Source organism: Ochlerotatus camptorhynchus, unplaced genomic scaffold (assembly GCF_037179485.1).
Source record: "Ochlerotatus camptorhynchus isolate MF236.1 unplaced genomic scaffold, CSIRO-AGI_Acam_v1.1 ptg000038l, whole genome shotgun sequence".
NCBI classification, from domain to species: Eukaryota; Metazoa; Arthropoda; class Insecta; order Diptera; family Culicidae; genus Ochlerotatus; species Ochlerotatus camptorhynchus.
Window position 1 is genome coordinate 2,565,670 of NW_027040529.1, and position 25,494 is coordinate 2,591,163.

Genomic DNA, 25,494 nt, shown 5'->3' on the forward strand with positions numbered 1-25,494 from the left:
CCGAAAATGTATGGAGAAAACAAGAATTTGGAACGGTAATGGTTCTTAACAACCCATTATTTGTAAGGTCCAGTTCCAAAAAACCATAATGCATAAGGTTGAAACTTTATCATTAAACGTTCATGTAAAGTTCCATAACCATTTCAGTTAAAGTTTAGCAGGGATTATAAACAAATTTTAACCATTTTAGGTAAGGTCAATTTATGGTTCGCGTTTATGCGGGTGATCAATAGCGGTGCGCCTTCTTTCTCCTTCTATAGATGCTCATGTGGGCTGATGGCAGCCTTTGGTTGTGTACTGGAGAACAAGAAGTCATTGTTTACAAAAGCTGTTACGCCCTAATTCCAGCTATATCTTGATATGGGATCTGACATCTATGATGGTTGAGTAATTAATGCTGAGTTATTAGGGTATTAAACACATATGAGGCTGGTGAGATATATGTTATTTAGAATGAAGGTGATGCGCTTGGCATAGATGTGGACTACAGCTTGCTTGCAGGCAGCCTTTCATTGTGTGCTGGAGAACAATGTTCAACGCCACCCACGCGCCGAAAGCACTGCCGCTGCTGATGCCGACGACCGGACACCACCACACAGCCTTGATAGCTAGTTGCTTGCGGAGGGCCTTTCGTTGTGTACTTGAGAACACCACCACTCATCACGCGGTGATTGAATAAATATGGCTAAAAATCTCTATAATAAAGAAAAAAAACACCGTTTGGTGAGACCGGATGGAATTCAACTTTGAAATCTGTGTTAGGAAAATTGCTTTTCGCAGACAATCGGTGATAATTTTAATTATCGTTGCAACAATTGCACATTCGTGCAATTTTCAATATTGACATTTAAAAAAAATGATAAAGTCTTAAATTTAAAAGATGCGTAGAACCACTTCTGATCAATTGGTGATAACATTATTGTAATCGGTCTAGGGACAGCTGAGTTATTAGCGTTCAAAAAATTTCATAATTTTGTTACATGTTCCATTTTCGGTTTTCACAAGGTTTACCCCCATATAAAAATCACAGACGTAGTCCTGCGTCAAAATCTTAGTGTGATAGACTAATCCTTCCGGTATAGTCACTTGAAAATTTTCAAAAAACCTATGGGTATAAAAAATAGAAATAAGTCGCAAGTAACCACCAAGCCCGTTAATAGCCCGATAAGGGCCCTTTTTGAAATATAACAGCTTATTATAAACAAACAAAATTTGCTCTAGAGATCTTTATTGCTGCTTAAAATCTTATGCTTAACTATGTATTACTAACATTATATGTGATTAAACGTCTAATGCCGCGGATACACTTGTATGACAAACTATGAGTATGAGTCTTATTTGTATAATAATTATGAACACTATACAAAAACTATACAAGTGTTTTATTATACAAGTGTATCCGCGGCATAAGCGTGAGAAAAAATTTAATAAGCTTCGATGATGTAAATATATCTGCGCATTAAAATATTTGAAGGCACGTTTTCCCTGTCATAATAAATCATTCAATTTGTTTAAATAGGTGTGAATGTTTTTTGAGATGTCATTCTCTGTTTTGCACTGTCAATTACTTCAGAAATGGCAAACTTGTAGGTCAATAAAAAATATGCCCCCTTTGTGCGAATATGCGTTATCAAAATAATGCAGATTTCAGAATTAGGCGGCTATCGGCGAGAGGGTAATTTTATTTTGGCCTATCTTCAACATGTTGTATTCATCTATATAAACGCATTTTTTTATGCGTTTCTGATGCAGTGGCTTTCAAACCTGTGTACAAAATGTGCTAGCAAAATGCAAAGAATCTTTGACATTTCTATTTTACTGATATGTATGCATTTCAAGCAACATGCTGAGCAGGTAGATGATTGGACGAGGTCACTGTTCCGATATGATTGGAACTTATTTTAAACCCGGACGCGACGACTTGCCCTGGCACGTTGGACCGCAATGACAACGGTCCAAATCCAAAGCGCAATGCACGTCCATGAACAAATGATGCCAATGATAAGTGCTGCCGACGTATTGATTTTTCCCTCGCGGCGCCGGTCCCATGACACGTCCTGATGAAGATAATCCATAAAATCGAATACCGATGCACAGGACAGTCTTCCCTGGATGGCAGCTACCAAAGAACCACTGGCGTGCATGTATTTGATCAGTTCATTGCGGTACTGCTTACAACTGTAGAGGAAACCATCCAGGTACATAGCGGCATGGACCAGTGTAAATAACGCCATGAAGCTGCCGATGATGCTTACGGGGATCCAGTAGTACGGGCTGATGTCGTCATCGTCCGTTACATCCGTCTTGGTGGCCATAACTAACACTTCACCAGATCTGGGGGAGAAAAGTGAGTATTGAATGTTAGTCGATATCATAGTAAAATGTGATGCGTTTGTATGCTGAATTTTGGTCATAAGAAGGTAAGAAGTACGAGGATAGTAAACTATAGATTCCAAAGATAAGCGTAGGCGTAAAAAGTTGGTAATTACGAAAAATAAATGATCTTACTGACATCCGTGAAAAATGTTCATGCCATATAATAAAGCTCTTTGTTGTGTAGTTTAGTTTTGTTTTGTTTTCTCTCATGCGCACACGTTCAAAATGAAGTGCAAAGCAAATCTTTGAAACAATGAATCGAGGAGTGGTTTCCTTCTTCCGTTTTCCATAAAATAAATCAGAACGATATATCCATGATGAATTTTTGCAATATAGATCTGAGGAACTACTGGTAGAACTTATAAATCTACTGAAAGAAGTTTTGCAAAGCTATGTTATTCCTCAAAGCTAGACGGAAACTTTTCAAATCCCGATTGATAAAAAGCAGTGTGCTTAGAATGTAGATGATTATCGGTGTATCACACTTTGTCCGACGGCGTATAAAATATATGCCAGATTGCTTTTATGCAGTTCCAGCATACCAAATGGGCTTTCAAGTGTAGTTCCTCCGACCAAATTTTCGTCCTACGTAGGATTTTAGATGAAAGATAGCACAAAGGATGTTACATTGTAGCTGGATTTAAAGCAAGTCTTTGAACGTCTGGTCATTTCGAAAACAGCAGTGATCTAGGAGTCTCAAAAGCGCTGATCATCCGAATAATTGTATCCTGTCTTATATTATAAGTATGATTATATAATATAAGTATTATATTATAAGTAGTCAAATCAAGACCAACAATTGAAATGGCCTTAACTCCATTTTTTAAAAAAGCTTGTAATGCCATTTTCTCGCGAACCGAAACCTTCATTCGCAAACCTAAACCACAATCGGGTTGAGGAGAATTTTCCCTATCTGTTCATTATGTTGGTTTGCCTTTGCGGACTTCGGTTCGCGAGAAAATGCCCTTACAAGGTTTGTTTACAAAATGGAGTTAAGGCCATTTCAATTGTTGGTCTTGAAATGGTCGTTAAGCTATACCATAGCCTGATCACGCCTATTCTATGGAGTGCTGAAAAGAAACAGAAACTCATTCCGAAGTATGGAGAGCGACATGCTTCGAATTTTAAATCAACTGAGCCTAGATAATGATAAACGGGACGAAACGGAAGGTAATGACGTCGAGGATCAGATAATACATTTAGACAACCCGGAATCAATCCCAGAACACGTACCCGAGGAAGTATCTGCAAACAACAACGAATAAGGATCAGAACATCAGTTATCCCACACCTGTCTACAGCAGCAGTCGATTTTTTATTTCGGTGTGAACCACGCGATAGCCTGTTTTCGAGACTCGCTCTTTGTTCGTTGCTAGCAGTTCGGTGCCTTTTGTTGCTACGGTGCAAGATGTGTGAAATAAAAAAACACCTTCAAGTTTAGCTTCAGCCATGGTGATGCTAAACCAAACATCGGAGAGATTGTAAATTTCGCCAATGCACTCGACGCTGAAATGAAAGGTGTTTATCGCATTGGTGAGGAAAGGGGAGTCTTCATGAAGTTCAAATCAGAGGAAGCGATGTTCTATGCTCTGACATTTAATTCGGAGGATTTAATCTTCCATTATTCGAATGGAACGACGGCAAAGGTACGCATGTCGCATGCTGGTGAATTCATCCAATATGTGCGTGTGTATGACTTGCCACCAGAGGTACCCGACAACGAGCTAGATAAAGTGCTGGGGAAATATGATACGCGGTATATACCTATATGGATGTGAAGAAGGAAATCCCCACGTCTTTACATTTCTTCAATCGCAAAGGAAATATTTTTTTATGATGACAACAAAGATAAATGTTTTCTGTGCAAGGCGGACGGACACCGGAAGCTTTCCTGCCCCAAGCGGAAGGCTCGGAAGGAACCGGAGAAGCAACTTAAGGAAAAAGGAAAGCAGCAAAGTGAAAGAAAACAAAACAGCAACAGTACGTTTGCTGGTGTAGTGGTGGAAGGTGCGTCGTTAGTCATTAGCGACCAGGAAACGGACACGGGGTTGGAGATGTTGAATGAAAATAACGACATGGACGTGACGACCGACGAGAGTAGCGGAGAGCATGCAACGGGAAACGACGTTCAGAAGCAGCAGCAGCGATCACGATTCGGGTTCAATGAAAATGAGGAACAAATTCGGGAAAGAAAGAAGTTGCGTGCACGGGAGAAGATCGCTTTACCGCCGCTTCGATCGCCACCCAGGAAAAACCTAAAATATAATGCATTTCTATCTTTTTTTTGGTATTGTGAGTACTAAAATTGGTATTCCATATTACTCGGCTCCGCTAAGTTATTTTAAAAAAGGATCAGAACATGTGCATGTTGCTCCAAAATAGCTTAAAGGCAGAACGATCAATAACAAAATTAGGGAAAATAATCTCAACTACTATAGGCACATACTCCGCAGTGTTATCAGTGTTAAGGAGTACTCAAAACGGCTATGGAATATAAAATATTTATGAAGAAAAAACTAGGAAAACCTGCCTTTATTTGGAGAACCAGCATAAGACAATATATCTACAGAAGCGAGATACACATAACGGATTGACAAGCAGCATCTTATGATAGGGAAAAATATAAAAGCATGACAAAAAAGTAAAAGACACCATTATCGATTCCATCAGAATTTGAAGGCTCGAGCAGAAACAATACCAGACTGATTATATTTATGAACCACACCTACTCAAAATGACTTCAATATGATTTTACAAAATGGCGACAAATACACAGGACATTACAGCGACTTAATGGAGGCAACTGCAAACAGGTAATAGTAGCACAATTATAACCAAACAACCATGAAAAAGGTAAAAATTTATTTATTTTGAATATTTCATTTACATGATTTATCACATACTTATGGTTGCAATCTACTACACACATTTGATCACAATACGAGCCTAAAAGCTGCAGTGATCTAGTGAGCACCGCTCGGGTCGTCTGTTGTGGTGGTAAGCTCCCCGAATTAAATCCCGGTTAAGAATGTCCAGCTGCTTTGATGTCGACACCAGAGTTAATCAACATGATTCTAAGCAAACATTTTGCAGATCATCCAAACAGGGATGGTGTTAAAAGTTAATCCGAGTTGGAGCTTACCGCCATTAGTATTGTGTATCACATGGAGAGCTCAACCGAGATATTAGACTATTGAAACTGCAGTTGGTCAACTCAAAAAAAAGAAATGTTAGCTAACATAAACTAAACTGTATTATATGTTTCTTTTTAGAGCATATATTGCCAATTCATAGGAAAAATAAGTAACTATTCGCATGCCGGATGCTAATTTTTCTATGAATAGTTAACAATTTACACTCTTCTCTTCTTCTTCTTTCCTTTATTTAACGTCGGTCTCTGTTCCGCAATCTAGTGCCAATCACCGACGGACATCGATTGCCATCCATTGACGGAAATCGAATGTGCCAGAAGGCAGCTTCCACACCTGCGTAGGATATCGCACCCATTCAACACACATGGGCCGGGATCAACGGCTTTAACCTGCCGAAGGAAGACGTGACCAGAGATTTTTATGCCTCAGAAAAATCCCACCGACCTCGGCTGGGATTTAACCCAAACCCATTGGAGTGAGGAAGCAGTCACGCTTACCGCTGGCTTTACAAGCACTCAATGTTCCATAACTGGAAAATGCCTTGTACAGCGAGCATCACCTAGGAGCGACATTAACGAAATGGTTCATCACATTGAAAATGTCAAAACGGTTGTCAAATGCATTTAAAATGCATTCGACACTTTCTGACATTCAGTGGCATAATTTTGACAAATAATTAGTTAAATTTTGATAAATAACTAATACATAAAATACTCGACCCTAGTGAGCGTTGAATATAGTGAAGGAACACGAGAAAATCAGGAGCACAATATATAAACTGGTAATGTACACACTTAGTAAAATTGTTGCAAATAGAAATCATAAATCGTAATATATTTTCAATCTTCTCGCAAAATAATTTTGATTCTCGAAAAATCTATATAATCTGTAGTTTAGGTAAAAATCTGTATATCTGTATATACACATTCTTGGTCAAGAAATTAATAAGAAATCTGTAAAATACAGAATAATCTGTATATGTGGCAACCCTGTAAAGGAGGTATCGAGTTAGGATTTTGAAAATCATCGAATTACAGTTTGGGTATTTGAGGGTTAATGTACATCTTCGGTGTCGGTTGTGAGTTATATCTTGAATAATATTCCTTAAAATTGATTCAATGTTAGCATTATTTACTTACATTTGCCGGACTGTTGCTGTTGTATGTCCTCTCGGTTTTCCGCAACATACTCGAAATACATGGAAGATGCCGAATATGAAGCAAAAGATGATGGGTAAAACCAGCCCATAGGTAGCCCAATGACAGTAGGCGATATGGCCACCCGTGAAGAATGTTGGAGTCGACAGCCCATTCAGAATGCACCCACAGTTGGTTTCAACACAAGTGTCGAGCACGTACTGCCAATGATGCCATGCTACGGCCGTTGATATGCAGCAGATAAATGATAACGCACCGATAAGGGGATATAGATAGGCTAGACGCCTTTCACTGTCGTATTCGTTCATGTTGATTCACCGTTCTTTCAGCAACGATATTGGTACCTTTAGTTCATAAATTTGAAATGATTTACCTCATTATTAAGGGAACACAATATAAACCGTCGAACAAATCTACAACTTACACACTGGGCATTATTTTGCTCGCAGGAATCCTAATCAAAACAATGAGTCGCTCACTAACTAGATCTGTACGCGCAGAGAACTAATTCGTCTTTACGAGCGACGCCTCAATCAACGCAGCACATACCTATCAAAGTTATCACGAATACCAAAGAAACGAAGCATATTACATAGCAAATACAGGTTCTACGTTGACCAGGTATTAGTGTTCGTTTTCAACTCACCTGTACTCATTAAGGCTCAATTTACTTTGAAACTTTTTGGAAAATTTCAAAAGCAGTTTTTTCCGACGCATTATTTCAGAATGCAAAAAGCTCGCACTATTCGATTCCTTTTGATATTTTACACAAAATGACGTAAGCTTTCTGCAATCTAAAATAATGCGTCGAAAAAAACTGCTTTTGAATTTTTAAAAAATGCATCAAAGTAAATTGAACCTTAATAATTGATTGCGTATTGCATTTCATGGTACCAACACCTTTCACTACTCACCTGTATTGTGAGCATATCACATACAACCAGTTGTATGTGGATTTTGGTATGACATGTTCCAATATACTGCTTGATCAAGAAAATGCGGGTCAAATTTTGAAATATTTCGTTATGTGAATATCATTCTACCAATTTACATAAAACTACACCTAGGCTTGTAATCAAGTTACGTGATCTCGTCACCTCACGTCGTTGAAATTCAAGATTCAACTAATTCTTAATTGATGAGGCAATATGTCAAGTTCATTCGCAGTAGCGTGGATGCGATGCGCGCGAAAGCATATGAAATGAGGTATAAGACGGGTGCATTCGCCAGTTTCACTTTGGTGACTAATTGACAACTTGGTCAAGCAGTTTTGGCGTGACTTTCTACCAGCGACTTCATATTCATGCCGAGTTCCATGCAGCAATCAGATAGATATAGATTAAAGTAAAAGTATGGACGAGTGTCACCACAAAACTGAAAAAAGTTGTTCCAATCGAGCAAAACAGTGCATTTTGACGGTTCGCTTGGAACAACTTTTGACAGACGTCCATACTTTTACTTAGAGGACTTTAATATAGATGAGATGGCTCGTAGATAATGACTTACGCGAGTCGATTGAAATCTTCCGAAAATAAATGAGGGCTAAGTTGATTCTTAACATAAAAGCGCATAGTGATGCAAAATATCATGACACTCATTCTACACTCGTCAATGCATACGCTGATAGAACGTTTTGTTTCAACACTTACATTTCGATGAAGATGGGGCTATTTATTTTACCTTTTGACTTAGAACTCGACTATTTCACACATTTTGAAGAAAAGTGGCACTCATGAATCAGTGTTTTTAACCAATTTAATTAATAACTGTTATCCATTATTGATATGTAATGGGTAACAGTTACCCATTAATCGGAAACAAATACTCATTAAATGTGTAAAAATGTTAAGCCACTTTTCTTTGAAATTGGTGAAAATTTACTTTCACGTTAGCGTGTACGGATATGGGTGAAGGCCGGCGCACAATAGATACGTTTTCGGATTTTTTGACAGTTAGCCCATACATTATCTGTCAAAAAACCCGAAAACGTATCTATTGTGCGCCGGCCTTGAGAAAGCCACTATCAAGAATTGAGGTTCTAAATATATCTAGATAGAGCTGGAATTAGGACGTAACAGCTTTTGTTAACAATGACTTCTTTCGATGATTTCCAGTAACTCAAGGCTCGCCCAAGCAAAGCAATATCAACATCAGGGGCCTTATTACGGGTGTCACTACACGGTGATAATGAAGTGATACTCAGAATAAGAACCGTGTTTGCCGTACAAATCAAATGGGAATCACTTCACCGTGACTACAAGTGACAAGTTTTCACCGTGAAGTGACATCCGTAATAAGCCCCCAGATAGGGGAAATCTTCCTCTACCCGATGGTTATGTAGGTTCGCGTTGGCGCGCCCTGTATTCCTAGAAATCATCGAGAAAAGCCATTGTTTACAAAAGCTGTTACGCCCTAAATGGGTTCTTTAATTTTGAAAATTTTATCGGTTTTTATATATCATCTGCAGTGTTGGAAAAATATCAAAAAATCAAATCTCACCAATGCCCAAGATCACGCTTGATTTTCGTAGACAAAAATCAACAAACAAACATCTGCGGTTGATTTTGCAAGCTATGATATCGCAGCTCGGAATATCAAGCTAACAGAACCAGGGGTTTGACATATAGCTGAATACACGTACTCAACATCAAAACAACAAAACATATCATGGTACCGCTGACAACGTTGCAGATGTTCGGTACGCAGCAAACTTAAGCGATATGACAGCCATATCCATCCCCTGAACAGAAGTCACCATCTGCAAATCTCACCAAACTGTGGTGAGATTGAGTTGAATGATTTTTGCTTTAAGCTGGGTTTAGATTAGGCAAGTCAAATGATCAACTCTGTTGAATTCAACTGACTTGAACATGAATTGAACGTGTAAACCATGCCATTCAACTGACTTGATCAACTCACTTGAATTGAAAAAAGTTAAACCAGACTCAACTTTTCAAGCCAATTGAATTCAACTGAGTTGATCATTTGACTTGCCTAATCTAAACCCAGCTTTACACCCGAATGCAACCGAAACTTCCATAACTTCTGGCAGCAGTCCCTTCGTGTCCGCCATCGGTGAAGAGTAAAAAGAGATAGCAAACTATACTTTTTCTTTATAAGAAAACGATGTGGAACGGAATCATTTTTGTGTTGAGTCAGCTTGATTTTTGCACGTTATGAATAGTCTCGCAATATCAAAGGAGCTTGTAAAATCAATATCAAGCATGATATTATGTTCCAATATCACGTGTGATATTGAGAGCGTATGAGAGCGGAAAAATATTATTTGATTGATGATTTTGCCAACACTGATCATCTGAAAGAGCTTCGTTTTCTGAGCACAGCGATATTTTTTCGAACCCACACACTTTCATCTCGATTTTTAAATCAATATTGAAAGGCCATTTTCTCGTGAACAGAAGTCCGCAAAGGCAAACCAACATAATGAACTGGTAGGGAAAATTCTCCTCAACCCGATTGTGGTTTAGCTTTGCGAATGAAGGTTTCGGTTCGCGAGAAAATGGAATTACAAGGTTTGTTTACAAAATGGAGTTAAGGCCATTTCAATTGTTGGTCTTGAATTGATGAAATTTTGGGTTTGGATTCCATTTCTAATGCAGATTGCGAATATGCATTTACCTCAATACCCCAATACCCAATTCCAGCTCTATCTAGATATATTCAAAATGGAAGTCATCAGTCTACAGTTTATCCAACAGGTTCAATAGCAACGTTGAAACGCGTAACTTATTGTAATTATAATTTATTAATTTGCTCACAAGCAGTACTTAGATTAGAGTGCCATTTTCGTACAACGAAAATATGTAAAAAAAATCAAGATCACAGCTAACAAGCGTACCTTAACATACATAATCAAACCCATCTTAAGGAAACACTTGATCCCGATAAGTCATTGGTCTACCGACGTTCGACAGAACATTCCACAATGATTTACAACTGAAAGCTTTGCCTACCATCAGCACTACATACACTTTGGATTTACTTACTGAACCTAGCGATTTTCCGCCGTAGCTTCTTGTCATAATCCTAATTAGGAAAAATCGATCAAATTACATGTATTGCGATCGCAGTTCCTTCAACTTCTTTGAGCTTCCGCCTGTGACATTCCATAGCACATATAGTGAACTCAAAGCTAGACCAACTCCTCCTCCGATGGCACACTTTCTCAAGCCTGCTGTGGATTTGTATAGCAGTCCGGTGGCACCGCCGGCCGCTATCGTGTTGATTTCATCATCCTCACCACGCGCCCACTGGAGCACTACGCCAAACACGGAATACATCACTGCTAACGTGCCAAGTGTATTCGCTGTGGCCGCTCCTTGTTTCATGACGTGATTCAAAAGCCTGAAATGATGACAGATTTGGAATTAGAATTCTAAACAAACCGCGTTAGGGCAGATAATCTTACTGTGTTCGTCGTAGCTTTCCTGTATGGTTGGCCAATGCAGTAGCACGTACTCCATTGTAGAAGCCAGCTGCACCCCCAATTCCGGCTCCGATCATTGCCGACGAACCGATCTGAGAGAACGCTAATTCGAACCTTCCCCGCTGCTTGGAAGCTCCCTCTGGAAAGATGAATTCCGGCTGGGACTGCATATAGCGGGTATCATAATTCAAATACGGAGACAATGACTGAACCTGCTGGGATGGTCGTGCTGCAAGAATCAAAACAACCATCATGCATTGAGGTTACATTGCTAGCTGCAATATTGCGTAATGAATTATTATTTTGTGGAGTCAAACTTACCAGGAGAAGGTGCTCCAAACGATAGAGGTTTACTCAAATAGTCGTCGCTCATTATTGCAAAGATTTATCAACGAGAAACACTGAATTTTTGGTCGAATTATAAGAAAATTAGTTCGAACTCACGACAGCGAAATCTGCGCCGTGCGCTGGAGAGGACGATGATTATTTTTGACAAAATCGAATGACAGTCGCCAACGCGATGTTAGCCCGCAAACTTGAGATGAGCTCGGTACCCGTTACTGATATATCTATACACGCTATTTCAAAACTACCCAAATTTGGATCGAATCCATCCAGATCGGTCAAAACTGAACATACCCAAAAATGAGTAAACTATGTAGCAAGTGACAAGTTGACAAATGGACAAAGTCGATCGGATCCACGTCGATGGATCCGATCGACTTTGTTCATTTGTCAACTTGTCACTCCCAACTTAGTTTACCCATTTTTGGGTACACAGCAAAAAAAGTTGTTGAATATTACATCGAAACTGCTGCAACCAGGTCAATCCATCGGTTGTGTAATATCACATTGTACGATGTACATCGATTTTGCGAACAAAATTACATCCATTGATGTAATATTGTATCTGCTTTTTGCTATTACATCATTATTTCATACATCAGCTTGAATTACGTTGATCGATATTACATTTTTTTTTGCTGTGTAGGTACAGTTTTAGCCGATCTGGGTGTAATCTACCCTAATTTGGGAAGTTTTGAAATAGCGTGTATATGACTTGAGCTTAAAATCCCCGTGGTGGCGAGGGTGGTGGGTCTAAGATTTTGGGACAATCAATGCATCAGGTTTAAGAAAAACGTGACGATAGGGGAAGGGAGAGGGTACATTTTTCTTCGATTTAGGGTGACATAATTAATGCATGGGCCCTTTATTGAAATCATATTGAAAATCCATGTATATCAACTAAGTTCTATAAAATGTATACGTCCCGTACTTCTACCAAGTTTCTTTAATTCAATTTCATAAACTCAAAAAATGCTCCCTGAACTTCTTACCAATCCATTTATCTGAGCCTCAATAAAGTTCCCTAAGTTTGTGGACAGTTTTATGAATTGCTCGATAGAACATTCGATAAACTTAAAAAGTTTCCTCGCAATATACGAAGTTCCCTGAAATCAATCTCTTAAGACATAGGTTCTACGAGTTCCATTGATTTCCATTGGTGGTCCCAGAACTTTTGTATGTTTAATAAGTACATCTTCGCCACCCGTAATTTTAAAATGTAGAAGTGAATTCTACCAATGGATTATGGTTTATGTGGCCCACCCTATTATTGCACTAACACCTATGTATTTCCTAAACCGCAAAGAAGTCTATAGACTTCTCTGACGTTTGTGAATTGCACAAGTTTAGTGCAGAACTTTGGATAAATTCAAAGGTTTTCTTGCACTGATACTTATAATTTACCCAAAGTACTGCACTAATACTTGTGCATGTCACAAACGTCAGAGAAGTCTATAGGCGAGCATGTCTTACGGTGATTGATTAACTGGATTAACAGCATGTGTTGCGTGCGCCCCTCGTGCGACGCCACACCTACTAATCTATCTCATGGATGCAGCGGCGCCGCATTGAAGCTGACAGCGGCATAATGGTATACGGAGCTGTCAATTCGGCGTGAGAAAAAGAAGTGCAAATCACTCCTAAAATTGAACTTTGGTGCATAAATTTGAATTGCAATTAAACCTACTTTAAATTAGTTTTAAATTTGTATTTAAAATCATCATTACACTATAAGGTGAGGAATTTACAATTATACTGTGAATTTGTTGACTAAACATTGAACGTTGAATATAAACACATCTAGGTCCACTTACAAATCATTGTACAGCACCACACTACATAGAAGTTTACGTTTAACGAGAAGAATACGGTAAAAAACATGTAAATTTGGATTCACGATACTATTTGACACAAACATTTACATGTAGGTTTAATAACGTGGTCATTCGAGCCCATCTCTGTAGGCAGATCCGGGTGACGACCCTAAGAAACGCAGAAACGTAAGTTAACCTCTATTCTATTGTGTGAAGATAAAAACTAACCGTGTTGATATTATCTCTAGGAGAATTTTAACCGTTCGGTTCCCGCTCGGTTGCCCAATAAACGAGTTAAATTTCCGGAAGTGTTTTCTTTCGTTGCGTACGCAACAGTTTTAAAATTCTCGTTTCCCGGATCAATCGGAGATGCCACGAAGGGACCGAACTCGGGATCCAGTGCCGGATGACAGCTTGCAGCAATCCTGCCCGCTCTGCCGTCTGCCAGATAGCAACGACATGGTCAGCTGCGATGACTGCGAGCGTTGGTTCCACTTTGACTGCGCCGGAGTAAACGAAGATGTGGCCGATCACGATTGGAGCTGCCAGGAGTGCATCGTTGCCAGAGTTCCTGCTCCACAATCGCCACATCCAAGAACTCCTACAGGTGAGCCATTACCACACCCGCAGTCACCAATACCACTGCCAGTTCCACGTCTGCCCACATCGCAAACACCAATCCCGCCCGTTCCTACACCACGACCGCAAACTCCGCGAACGCCAATAGTACCCCCACGTAGTCCATTGCCAAATCCGCAGCCACCTACCCCACGTCCACGAACACCACGATCGCCAAATCCGCCACCGCCAACCCCACGTCTGCGTACTCCTCGAACACCTATTGTGAATCCTGATGTGCCAGTAGTTCCCAGACAAGTTGCTGTCGATCCAGATTTTGTGAACAAACTGCCTGCCGAACTCCGGATCCAACTTCTAGAGGAAGAGCAAGCTATCGAACGCAAGTTTATGTTGCGTAGGTTTCAGCTTCTGCTCGAGTCGACGGGAAATGCCATTCCTGCACGACAAAGTAGTCCAGAAGGGAACGCTTTCGAACCAAACAACACAAGAAACCATCCTGTCTTTCATTCTTCGCCTGTGAATAGTCACCGTAGATATATGCCTCCCTTTGCACCACCCCCAGTCCGCCAAGATCACGACGGACCAACTTTCGCTCCACATCGGGAACAGCAACAGTTATACGTTCCAGTTGATATTCCTTCTGAAATCAACCATCGTCCCGATTTCTCTGCTCGTGACCCTCCTCGTATCGATCATCATTCGAACATACCAGCGTTCAATCCACCTCCACCTATTCACCGTCCTATCGCTTCGACGTTTGCTTCTCTCCGGACCGATCAACGTCAGCATATTCCGACGTTCTCTCAAGCGAATCATACTCAGCGCCCGAATGCTTCGGCATTTGCCCCATATGCTGGTCTTCCGCGTCCTGCCGCTCAAGAGTACTATCCGTACGACTTACACGACTATCCTTCTGCCACGGGGGGGACGGCGTTGCTCAATAAAAGCCAAATCGCCGCACGTCACGCAGTCTCTAAGGAACTACCAATCTTCAGCGGGGAACCGGATGAATGGCCCTTGTTTTTCGCAACCTACGAGAACACAACGAACCTTTGCGGATTTTCGGCGGAGGAGAATATGGCTCGTCTACAGAAGTGTCTACGTGGGAAAGCATTGGAAGCGGTCAAATGCCAGCTGTTGCACCCAGCCAACCTGGATCAAGTTCTTTCGACGTTGCGAATGCTGTTTGGGCGTCCGGAAATCATCGTACATTCGCTGCTGCAGAAGATAAACACTCTTCCCGCTCCCAAAGCAGAACGCCTAGGTACGCTCGTTGATTTCGCGCTGGCCGTTCGCAACATGGTAGCAACAGTGAAGGCCTGTGAGTTAGAGGAGCATCTGTGTAATTTGACACTGCTGCACAATCTGGTAGATCGTCTTCCACCGATGATTCGGCTGAATTGGGCGACCCATCGTCAGTCTCTTCGATCGGTAACTTTGTTGGAGTTTAGCGAGTGGCTGTACAAACTGGCAGAAGCAGCGAGCACGGTGACGATGCCTCAGTTCTCGGGCTCCTTCGACAACAAGACACACCGGGAACGGAAGAACGATGGATTTCTGAACGCACACACCGAGACGGTTCCTAAGGTCAACCAAAGCGACGTTGATAGTGGATGTGTCATCTGCAATAGCAACTGCATAGTAGTGGAGAAGTGCAAACAATTCGTTGCAATGGATCTTTCCGCTCGGTGGGCTGCACTCCGGGAACACAAATTATGCCGTAGCTGCCTGGAAAGTCATCGAGGTCCCTGCAAGTCCGGGAAGTCGTGTGGTAAAAACGGCTGCCAATACAAACACCATCGGATGATGCACAACGACGCGAAAGATAAATCGATAGCGTCATCTTCGTCGAGTTCGACACCGACTACTTCTACTTCACAGCACGTCAGCGCGAGCAGTTCCCGAGAAACCAGATCATGCAACACGCATCGAGGAGAAAGCAGAGCTGTACTATTCCAATACGTTCCGATCACGCTGTACAATGATGGGATCAAGGTTCAAACCTATGCGTTCCTAGACAGCGGATCTTCCTTGACACTGATGGAGGAAAGTTTGGCGAAGGAGTTGAATTTGCGCGGCGAAAGGCATCCACTCTGCCTCCGCTGGACGGCTGATACCTGCCGTTACGAAGACGCTGCCATGCGAGTTTCATTCAACGTTTCGGGCACGTATGACGGATGTCCTCAAAACAAACTGACAGATGTCTACACGGTTAAAGAGTTGAAACTTCCATCGCAATCTCTCTCCATGCGGATGCTTTCGACGAAATATCCTCATCTCGACGGGTTGCCAATAGAACCATACAGCAACGTTCAACCGAAGATATTGATCGGCATGAATAATGTACGAGTGATCCACCCCCTAGATAGCCGTGAAGGGAAGCCAAACGAACCAGCTGCTGTCAAGACACGCCTTGGATGGACGATCTACGGGACTTGCTTGTCCGATAATGACCCGGCGTCGAAAATTACCCCGTACAGCTACCATATCTGCTTCCACTCTTACGATTCGGATGAGCTCTTGCACGAAACCGTCAAAAACTACTTCACTCTTGACAGTTTGGGGATCAGTGCTCCGCAGAACCAGCTGCTTTCCAAAGAGGACGAACGAGCGTTGACGAAATTACGTGACGTTACGACGTTCCAGAATGGGCGCTATCAAGTCGGTCTTCTTTGGAAATACGATGATGTGCGCCTACCCAACAACAGATCAATGGTGTTGAGACGCCATCACTGTCTGGTCAAGAGGATGGAACGCGAACCTCAACTAGCTGAGACGTTAAGAGCGAAGATGGCAGACTACATCAGCAAAGGCTACGTCCGCAAGCTTACTCCGGAAGAAAGTCAGAGGATGGGGAATCGGACCTGGTACTTGCCTATTTTTCCAGTCTTTAACCCTAATAAACCAGGCAAGGTCCGAATCGTGTTCGACGCAGCCGCGTCGTTCGGAGGAGTATCGTTGAATTCAGTATTGATGAAAGGTCCGGATCAACTGAACGCTCTACCACCAGTACTATTTAAGTTCCGGGAGCGGTTGATTGGCCTAGGAGGCGATGTAGCTGAAATGTTTCACCAGATGATGATGAACCCGCAAGACGAAGATAGCCAGCGTATCGTTTGGTGTGCCGACGGAACGATGGATCCGTGCGACTATGTGATGCAGGTTGTCACGTTTGGAGCTACCTGTTCACCCAGCACTGCGCTATTCGTCTTGAACGAAAACGCTGCCCGTTTCGAAAGTGAGTACCCTATTGCTGTCGACGCTATACGCCATAGACACTACGTAGACGACATGCTTACGAGCGTAGATACGGAGGAGGAAGCCATCAACTTGGCCAACGAGGTTCGCTACATTCATCAACAAGGCGGATTCCACATGAGAAATTGGGTATCAAACTCGTACAAAGTGCTGGAAGTCCTTGGAGAGAAGAAAATTCCGGAAAAGTCGTTGGAGATGAGCGCCGACCTTGCCATGGAAAAGGTCCTCGGGATGTGGTGGAGCACAACGAAGGACGTCTTTCGCTACAAGCTCTGCACGGAACGCAACAAGGACCTTCTCACCGGAATCAAGCACCCAACCAAGCGGGACATGTTACGGACGCTGATGGCCATCTACGATCCATTAGGTCTCATTGCGCACTACTTGATGTTCCTGAAGATACTGCTACAGGAGATCTGGAGAGCAAAAACCGGATGGGATGAAGAAATTGGAAAAAAGGAGTTGGAGAAGTGGTATACATGGCTACGCATTTTGCCGGAACTCGAGTCGGTAGAAATTCCGCGCTGCTACTACCGGGCTGACTCCAGCATTGACGAGGCTAGGATCGAGCTTCACACGTTCGTAGATGCTAGCGAGCTTGGGTACGCAGCCGTTTCCTATTTCCGCTTTGAAAGGGACGGACACGTTCATTGCGCGCTTGTTGGCAGCAAAACTAGAGTAGCACCTCTCAAGTTCGTCTCCATTCCTCGCCTGGAACTGCAAGCGGCAGTCATCGGTATGCGCTTGGCCAAGAGTATCGAGGCAGGCCACTCTGTCAAGGTCGACCGTCGTTATTTCTGGACCGATGCTCGGGACGTCATGTGCTGGCTTCAATCGGACCACCGCCGGTATTCCCAGTTTGTGGCTTTCCGCGTGGGTGAAATATTGGAAGAGACGAATGTTACAGAATGGAAGTGGATAGGCACAAAGGAGAACGTGGCCGACGACGGAACAAAGTGGAGGTACAAACCGGATCTCAAGCCAGCATGCCGTTGGTTCAACGGTCCATCGTTCCTGTGGAGACCCAAAATAGAATGGCCGGAGTCGTCGCTGAATGGCCAGGAAACCGTTGAAGAAATCCGTTCAAGCGTGTTGCACCATTCGGTTGGGAGAGTTCGTACCATTTTGTTGCCCGAGAATTTCTCGTCGTGGTACCGAATACGGCGTGTAACAGCTTTCGTCCAACGGTTCGTAAACAACATCTGGCTGAAGAAGGGAGGTCAACAACGGAGTGTCGGGCCACTTACGCAGCAGGAACTTCTCGAAGCGGAGGCGTTCCAAATCAAACGAGCGCAGGAGGAGGTCTATGCAGACGAACTAGCGGTACTAGCAGCGGGCGACCGACGACTCCAGAAAAAGAACAGCCTGTTCAAGGTCAGTCCGTTCATTGACAAGCAGGGCGTGATGCGCATCCACAGTCGATTGGGCGAATGCGACTTTATAGATGAGAGCAGCAGGTACCCCATCGTACTCCCACGAGAACATCCAGTTACGACGCTTGTTATACGCGACGTTCACCTACGGTATCATCATCAATGCCACGAGACCTGTGTGAACAAAGTACGCAAAGGATTCCACATCCCACGAGTTCGCAGGGTCTACGACCGAGTGCGTCGAGAATGTCAGCTATGCAAGTTGCAACGTGCTGCACCAGCGCCACCGATGATGGCCCCGCTACCGAAGGCAAGGATGGCAGCCTTCGTTCGCCCGTTCTCGTACGTGGGCGTGGACTTTTTCGGGCCTTTCTTCGTCGTTGTAGGGCGCCATCACGAGAAGCGCTGGGGTGTCATCGTAACTTGTCTGACGATTCGAGCGATACACCTCGAGTTGGCTGCCACGTTGAACACCAGCTCGTGTATCTTAGCTCTACGGAACTGCTTCGCTCGACGGGGAACTCCAGTAGAAATTAGGAGCGATCGTGGGACGAACTTCGTGGGTGCGGACAAGGAACTTAAAGTGGCGCTAGCGGCATTAGATCAGAACAGGTTCATGGCGGAATTCACCACACCGAGAACAACGTGGTGTTTCAATCCCCCTGCGGCGCCACACATGGGTGGCTGTTGGGAGCGGCTCATCCAATCCGTGAAGAAGGTCCTGTCCCAGGTCAAGCCACAGCGAGTACCTACGGAGGAAATATTGAGAAGCTATCTAATCGAGGTAGAGAACATCATCAATAGCCGACCGTTGACCCAGGTACCGGTGGATGATTATTCATCACCGGCGCTTACACCGAACCACTTCTTACTAGGTTCGTCGGACGGATCGAAGCCACTGGTCCCGTATGACGAATGTCCGTTGATGCTCCAACGATCGTGGAAAGCGTCACAGGCGTTGGCAAACCTTTTTTGGAAACGCTGGGTGGACGAGTACTTGCCAACAATTACGCGTCGTACAAAGTGGCACTACCCGGTGAGGCCGATTGCAGTTGGAGAGATTGTCGTCGTGGCCGATCCCAGCTTGCCGAGAAATTGCTGGCCCAAGGGCCGAGTGGTTTCGGTGAAGACATCAGCTGATGGACAGGTTCGGTCAGCGGCAGTTCAGACCACCACTGGACTGTACGAGAGGCCTGCAACCAAGCTAGCTGTATTGGACGTAGGTGTAAACGGGAGTGGGTCGGACCAGGGTCCAACCACTGGGGGGGACTGTTGCGTGCGCCCCTCGTGCGACGCCACACCTACTAATCTATCTCATGGATGCAGCGGCGCCGCATTGAAGCTGACAGCGGCATAATGGTATACGGAGCTGTCAATTCGGCGTGAGAAAAAGAAGTGCAAATCACTCCTAAAATTGAACTTTGGTGCATAAATTTGAATTGCAATTAAACCTACTTTAAATTAGTTTTAAATTTGTATTTAAAATCATCATTACACTATAAGGTGAGGAATTTACAATTATACTGTGAATTTGTTGACTAAACATTGAACGTTGAATATAAACACATCTAGGTCCACTTACAAATCATTGTACAGCACCACACTACATAGAAGTTTACGTTTAACGAGAAGAATACGGTAAAAAACATGTAAATTTGGATTCACGATACTATTTGACACAAACATTTACATGTAGGTTTAATAACGTGGTCATTCGAGCCCATCTCTGTAGGCAGATCCGGGTGACGACCCTAAGAAACGCAGAAACGTAAGTTAACCTCTATTCTATTGTGTGAAGATAAAAACTAACCGTGTTGATATTATCTCTAGGAGAATTTTAACCGTTCGGTTCCCGCTCGGTTGCCCAATAAACGAGTTAAATTTCCGGAAGTGTTTTCTTTCGTTGCGTACGCAACAGCATGATTGATTTACGCTACATACGCTGCTAGTAAAAAAAGTTACGGCGATTTATTTTGGCGCCACCTTCCTATGGGCAAATAGGGGAAATGGCTCTAATGTTGGCCTATGGATCTAACATTGGGCCCATCGCTATAAATCTGCTATTTATCAATTTTATCTAGATGAACGCATTGGGACGGTACTAATGGATATTTTTGGTCGTCATTGAAAATTTAATCGATTGCTTTATTTATGTATGGGCCCAAATTAGGTATATTTAGGCCGACATTACATTCATTTCCCCTACACGGTAAGAAAAAAGTACCCAACGGCCAGTTCACTTTTACCTACTTTTGACTAGTTTGTCTCCTTTTCTCCTTCTAATGTTGTCAAAAACGGAGGAGCAAAACCACCCAACAGGGGTAGTAAAGTGTGGGAACCCAACGTTGAGTATAATAATATTTACCTACTTTTAGGTACAACTAACTTACTATAGGGTATAAAGCGAGTTGAAAATTCTATACGAATTGCACACAAGTAAATGAAAACTACTTTGGCCCGCTTCACCTACTTTTAGGTTCCTGCACTATAGTGCCGAGATGAGTAAAAAGAACTTACTTTTGGGTACTTTTTCTTACCGTATGTTAAGAATTTTTGTTTTGCCAAAATAATGATGTTTAGCGGCGCCGGTGGTGTAGTGGTAAGCGTGATTACCTCTCACCCCAGCAGGCCTAGTCGGCGCCGCCGGGATGTTCTGAGGCATAACATCTCTGATCACGCCTTCCTTCGAAAGGGAAGTAAAACCATAGAGGTAACTCTAAGACTAGAAGGTCCCGAAATAATGTGCTCAACTTTTTGGCTCAGCTCTGGTACTCTCTTCGGTCCCAAGCTAATCGATTCACCCCTCGAAACATAGGAAAAACCAATAACCCCTCATTTTATCTGTCAAACTTTCATAGCGAATCAAAACAAACATTGCGTAGTACTAGAATTTCGACTAGAATGGGATACGTTAATCGTTTGCTTGGGACCAATAGGCTAGTCAAGTAGTGAGCCAATTTAAAAGCGTATCCTTTTTATATTGTTTAGCTCAATTCTATCTGTGCGGGCCGCCTCAAGTGCAATTAAACTTGCTACATGTTTTTTTTTCCCAATTTCAAACAGCCTTCTTCTTCATTCCTTTATTCAACGTCGGTCTCAGTTCGGTAATCTAGCGCCAATCACCGACGGACTTCGATTGAAATCCATTAACGGCAATCGCATGAGCAGGAAGGCTGCTTCCACACCTGCGTAGGATATCGCACCCATTCAACACACATCCCAAGCAACAATTTGGGTTTTATGAAAGTTCTGTAGACCATGTTTAGACTTTTAGAATGCTTTAAACCCATGATAAAACCTTAAATCGAAGACAACAAATCAAGAAGACTGGCAACTTTGCCAGAATCCAAGCGACAGATACAGTAGCGCTGCACTTGAGTGAAGGTGGAAGCAACGCATAGAAAAATGAGCAAATACACAAACCCTTCTTCTGAGGATGTAATCTTTGCTATCAAATTCGTTGATTTGTTGTCTTCGCTTAAATGTTACTTGAGATGGGCCGGAACCAACAACGGCTTTACTTCCTTTACGGACGTGACCAGAGATTTTTATGCCTCAGAAAAATCCCACCGACCTCGACTGGGATTGAACCCAGACCCATTGGGGTGAGAAAGCAGTCACGCTTACCACTACACTACCGGCGCCGCCTCAAACAGCCTTCATCGCATCTTCCCCCATTCCATGTATCTGAATATCAAGAAGTAAACAACATAAATATAATCTTTAATGTCATTTAGTTCGATCATATACAGCGGCCTCATTGAGACGTGCAAAAATAAATACTAAAGTTTGGTTCCCTGTTCGAATCTTAAAATCAATAACAAAAAAAAAAATCTAAATAAATCAAACATCAAGCGAATGAAAGAAAGAGGTGGAATTACAGACACCAATATTTTTATTTTCATTTGCTGCTTTTTAGAACGGTAAAACAGAGCATGCAATCGTTGTTGCTTGGTTTGACATATCTCTCGTGGCGTAATATCAACATTGTCAAAATCTTTTTCAAGTCTTAACTCAAGATCTTTACTAGCCAATTATTTCGCCTTTTTATAAAGTAAATGAACGAAATTAAATGCGCATGTTATGCCGAAAATGTACAGCTTAGGGATCGTCCATTAATTATGTCACAGGAGGGGGGTTTTGAAAACTGTGACGAGCCTTACAAAAAACAATTAGCTCCATATAAAAAATGTGACAAAGGGGGGAGGGGGGTTGTAAATGGGCCAAATTTGCGTGACATAATTAATGAACCTTCCCTTACAAGTGCTTAATTGTTACTTACCTAGTACATACAGTACCTAGTTGTTCGCTTTTCCGTTTCTCGTTAGCAGTTGAAATGCTATTGGCGTTGACGAGAGCTCTGTAACTCTTTACTCCTATGGAGAAATCTCATATGTATCTGTCAGTCTATGTGTGAAACATGGCGGACTTTTTCTTATTCTCTCACTCCAACGCAAAACCCCATAAGGAACTGTCAAAATGTGTGTGAAGAAACGTCACTTCGGGACTGGTGTCAAGGCGAATGTTGCGCGAAGTTTTTCTGAAACACTGCAAGTACATAGGTAAAACGAAACTTATTTCGCTTCCCGAAAGATCACATCCTGCACCGCGTGTGGTTGACATTCCCGGTAGTGTCAGGCTGTGTTGTGCACATTTTGAATCGGTTGATATGGAAATTAAACAAAATTGTGTACACGGAAAGTTCCAATCGATTTGCGTAAATGCCATGATATTTAATCTAAGCTGATTAGTATATTAATTTCATATAATTTGAAAAAGAGTTGAAAATTCAATAGCCAATCGAAAATTAATGATAATGTTGTTTGTTTTAATAAGATAAGAACGAAACAATAAAAATCCCATACAATTTATCTCTATGTCCGCAAAAAAATAACGGTTGACTTTTCGCTCAGAAGCTAGGTACTGAGCTCCTAAAAATCAACAACAAAATAAGTCAATTAAATCACCTTTCTCTCAAAAAGAAGAAGATGTCAGAGTCATGCAAAACATCCGGTTTGGTACATCAGGGAAATTTTTTGTTTTAATCGAAAACACACAAATGTTATAAAAATATAATAGTGAAGAAACTTTGGCATGCTATTTAGACACTAGCGATCAGTTAAATTTGGTCGTAAATATAGAATTTGAGGAACATAATTTTAAAACTGAACTTGAAATAAAATCTTGTCCTAGGAACATCTTCAATTCAAAGATGCATTGAGACGATAGGTTAGGTGAGAACTCGAAAGATATATGCAATTTGTTTGCAAATTTCTTCCAAGAAATCTATACTACGTTTTCAGAAGAGGACCGTGACCGTGAATATTTTGGATCTTATCCAAAACTTTCAAGTGACATCAGCGTAAGTCAAATCAACGTTCAAGATATCTTTAAGGGTTTAAAACATTTAGATGCATCTAAAGGTGCTTGTCCTGACGGAGTTCTTCCTGTTTTTTTATGAAAACTTTAGCAACTGAACTGCTTCATTATTTTTGATTTACAATATGTCACTGGAATCCGGAATCTTCCCTAAAATATGGAAAACCTCGATTTTAGTGCCTATTTTTAAATAGGGCAAAAATCTGACATACGTGATTATCGTGGTATAGCCATTAGCTCTTGCATGTTCATGCGAAACTTTTCTAATTAAAAACATAATAGCTGCTATGCAACACGACTTTTTTAAAGGCCGTTCAACAAGTACGAATTTGCTCGAATTCATTAATTATTCCTATAATGCAATGGATAACGGAAACCATGTAGAAGTTTGGTATACAGATTTCAGTTCAGCAAAGCGGTTGATCGAATTGACATACCTATGTTTCTATTTAAACTTCTAAAAATGGGAATTCATTACGCACTCCTCAAGTGGCTTGAATCATATTTAACTGACCGCCATCAAATAGTAAAACACAAAGGAAAGACATCAAATCCCGTTGATGTCACTTCAGGAGTTCCTCAAGCCTCTCATTTAGAACCCCTTTTATTTATTCTATTCGTCAATGACATCTCTCATTATTAAGAAATTGAAAGTTTAAATCTACCCAACAAACAATTCAGAGTCACAAACAAGCATACATATTGAATAAATGCTGTATAACAGTGTACAATGCTAAATAAAACGGAATGTCGAATTATATGCTGAAAAAACCTCATTGAGATCGATATATGCGCCATTATTCCGCTGTTTGCTCTAATCATATTAATTTACTTATTAAAAGTTATATAAACGTTGACTCCTGATTCAACACCAGAAGTTTGATCTAATAACAAATTGAATAAGTGTAATTTGCACATACATTGACGCAATTCGACTGTTTTCAATTGATTTAATACCATGCTTTATTATACGTCTAATAATTGTTTTCTATAGCTTCATTATTAGATTCCATTGCATTGCTTTACAATATTGCTGAATAAAGGTGAATACAGTCAGCATAATAGCTCTTTTACCACTATGCATCCATGTTTTAATTGCATGCTTTGTAAATGCTTTATAAACGACGTATTATATTACACTGAGATAATTATCCCTACAAATTTCATAAACTACATCGTATGAACGCATGCAAATACGAGCCTGAATCAATTTCATAATTTTCTTATGTTTTCATACTCCATCTATAGTATTCATAATTTGATACAACGAAAGGTGTACGAAAAACATTAAAATTTCATAAACACATCGTATGAATTATTTTGGTTCAGCTTACGGCAAAAAATCATACGATGATCGTATGAAATTTATTTAGACAGCGCAAATCAAAACAACAACAAAACACAAGATGGCGGATCCAGCTTCAAGACGTGGCGCAAGGTTCCGTAAACCTGTAAGTAAATTTAATTTGCATTGTTTCATTGTAGTTTACAACTTTATTTACATTTGGTGACAGTTAAGCAAGCGGCTGCGGGTAAGTGTGAGATTAATTTTTTGTTTTTGTTTTGATAATTTAATACAACAGTAAAAAATTTTGAACAGGAATTGGACATGAG

The 25,494-nt window shown here is 41.6% G+C and overlaps 3 protein-coding genes across 3 annotated transcripts in view; 1 reads left to right on the forward strand and 2 right to left on the reverse strand.

The window, feature by feature from the left end:
- Window positions 1–25,494, forward strand: part of FucTB (alpha-(1,3)-fucosyltransferase 10) — a 435,464-nt gene that overhangs the window by 382,603 nt on the left and 27,367 nt on the right. The gene's annotated exons all lie outside the window — the stretch shown is intronic.
- LOC135711943 (uncharacterized) lies at window positions 1,404–7,068 on the reverse strand. Its single transcript, XM_065234918.1, has 2 exons — window positions 6,668–7,068; window positions 1,404–2,334 (listed from the first exon to the last, which is right to left on the reverse strand). The coding sequence occupies exons 1-2, from the start codon at window positions 6,991–6,993 to the stop codon at window positions 1,902–1,904; spliced, it is 759 nt and encodes a 252-aa protein (XP_065090990.1). The 5' UTR covers window positions 6,994–7,068; the 3' UTR covers window positions 1,404–1,901.
- Window positions 10,433–11,614, reverse strand: Tim23 (translocase of inner mitochondrial membrane 23). Its single transcript, XM_065234366.1, has 3 exons — window positions 11,454–11,614; window positions 11,115–11,361; window positions 10,433–11,050 (listed from the first exon to the last, which is right to left on the reverse strand). The coding sequence occupies exons 1-3, from the start codon at window positions 11,503–11,505 to the stop codon at window positions 10,756–10,758; spliced, it is 594 nt and encodes a 197-aa protein (XP_065090438.1). The 5' UTR covers window positions 11,506–11,614; the 3' UTR covers window positions 10,433–10,755.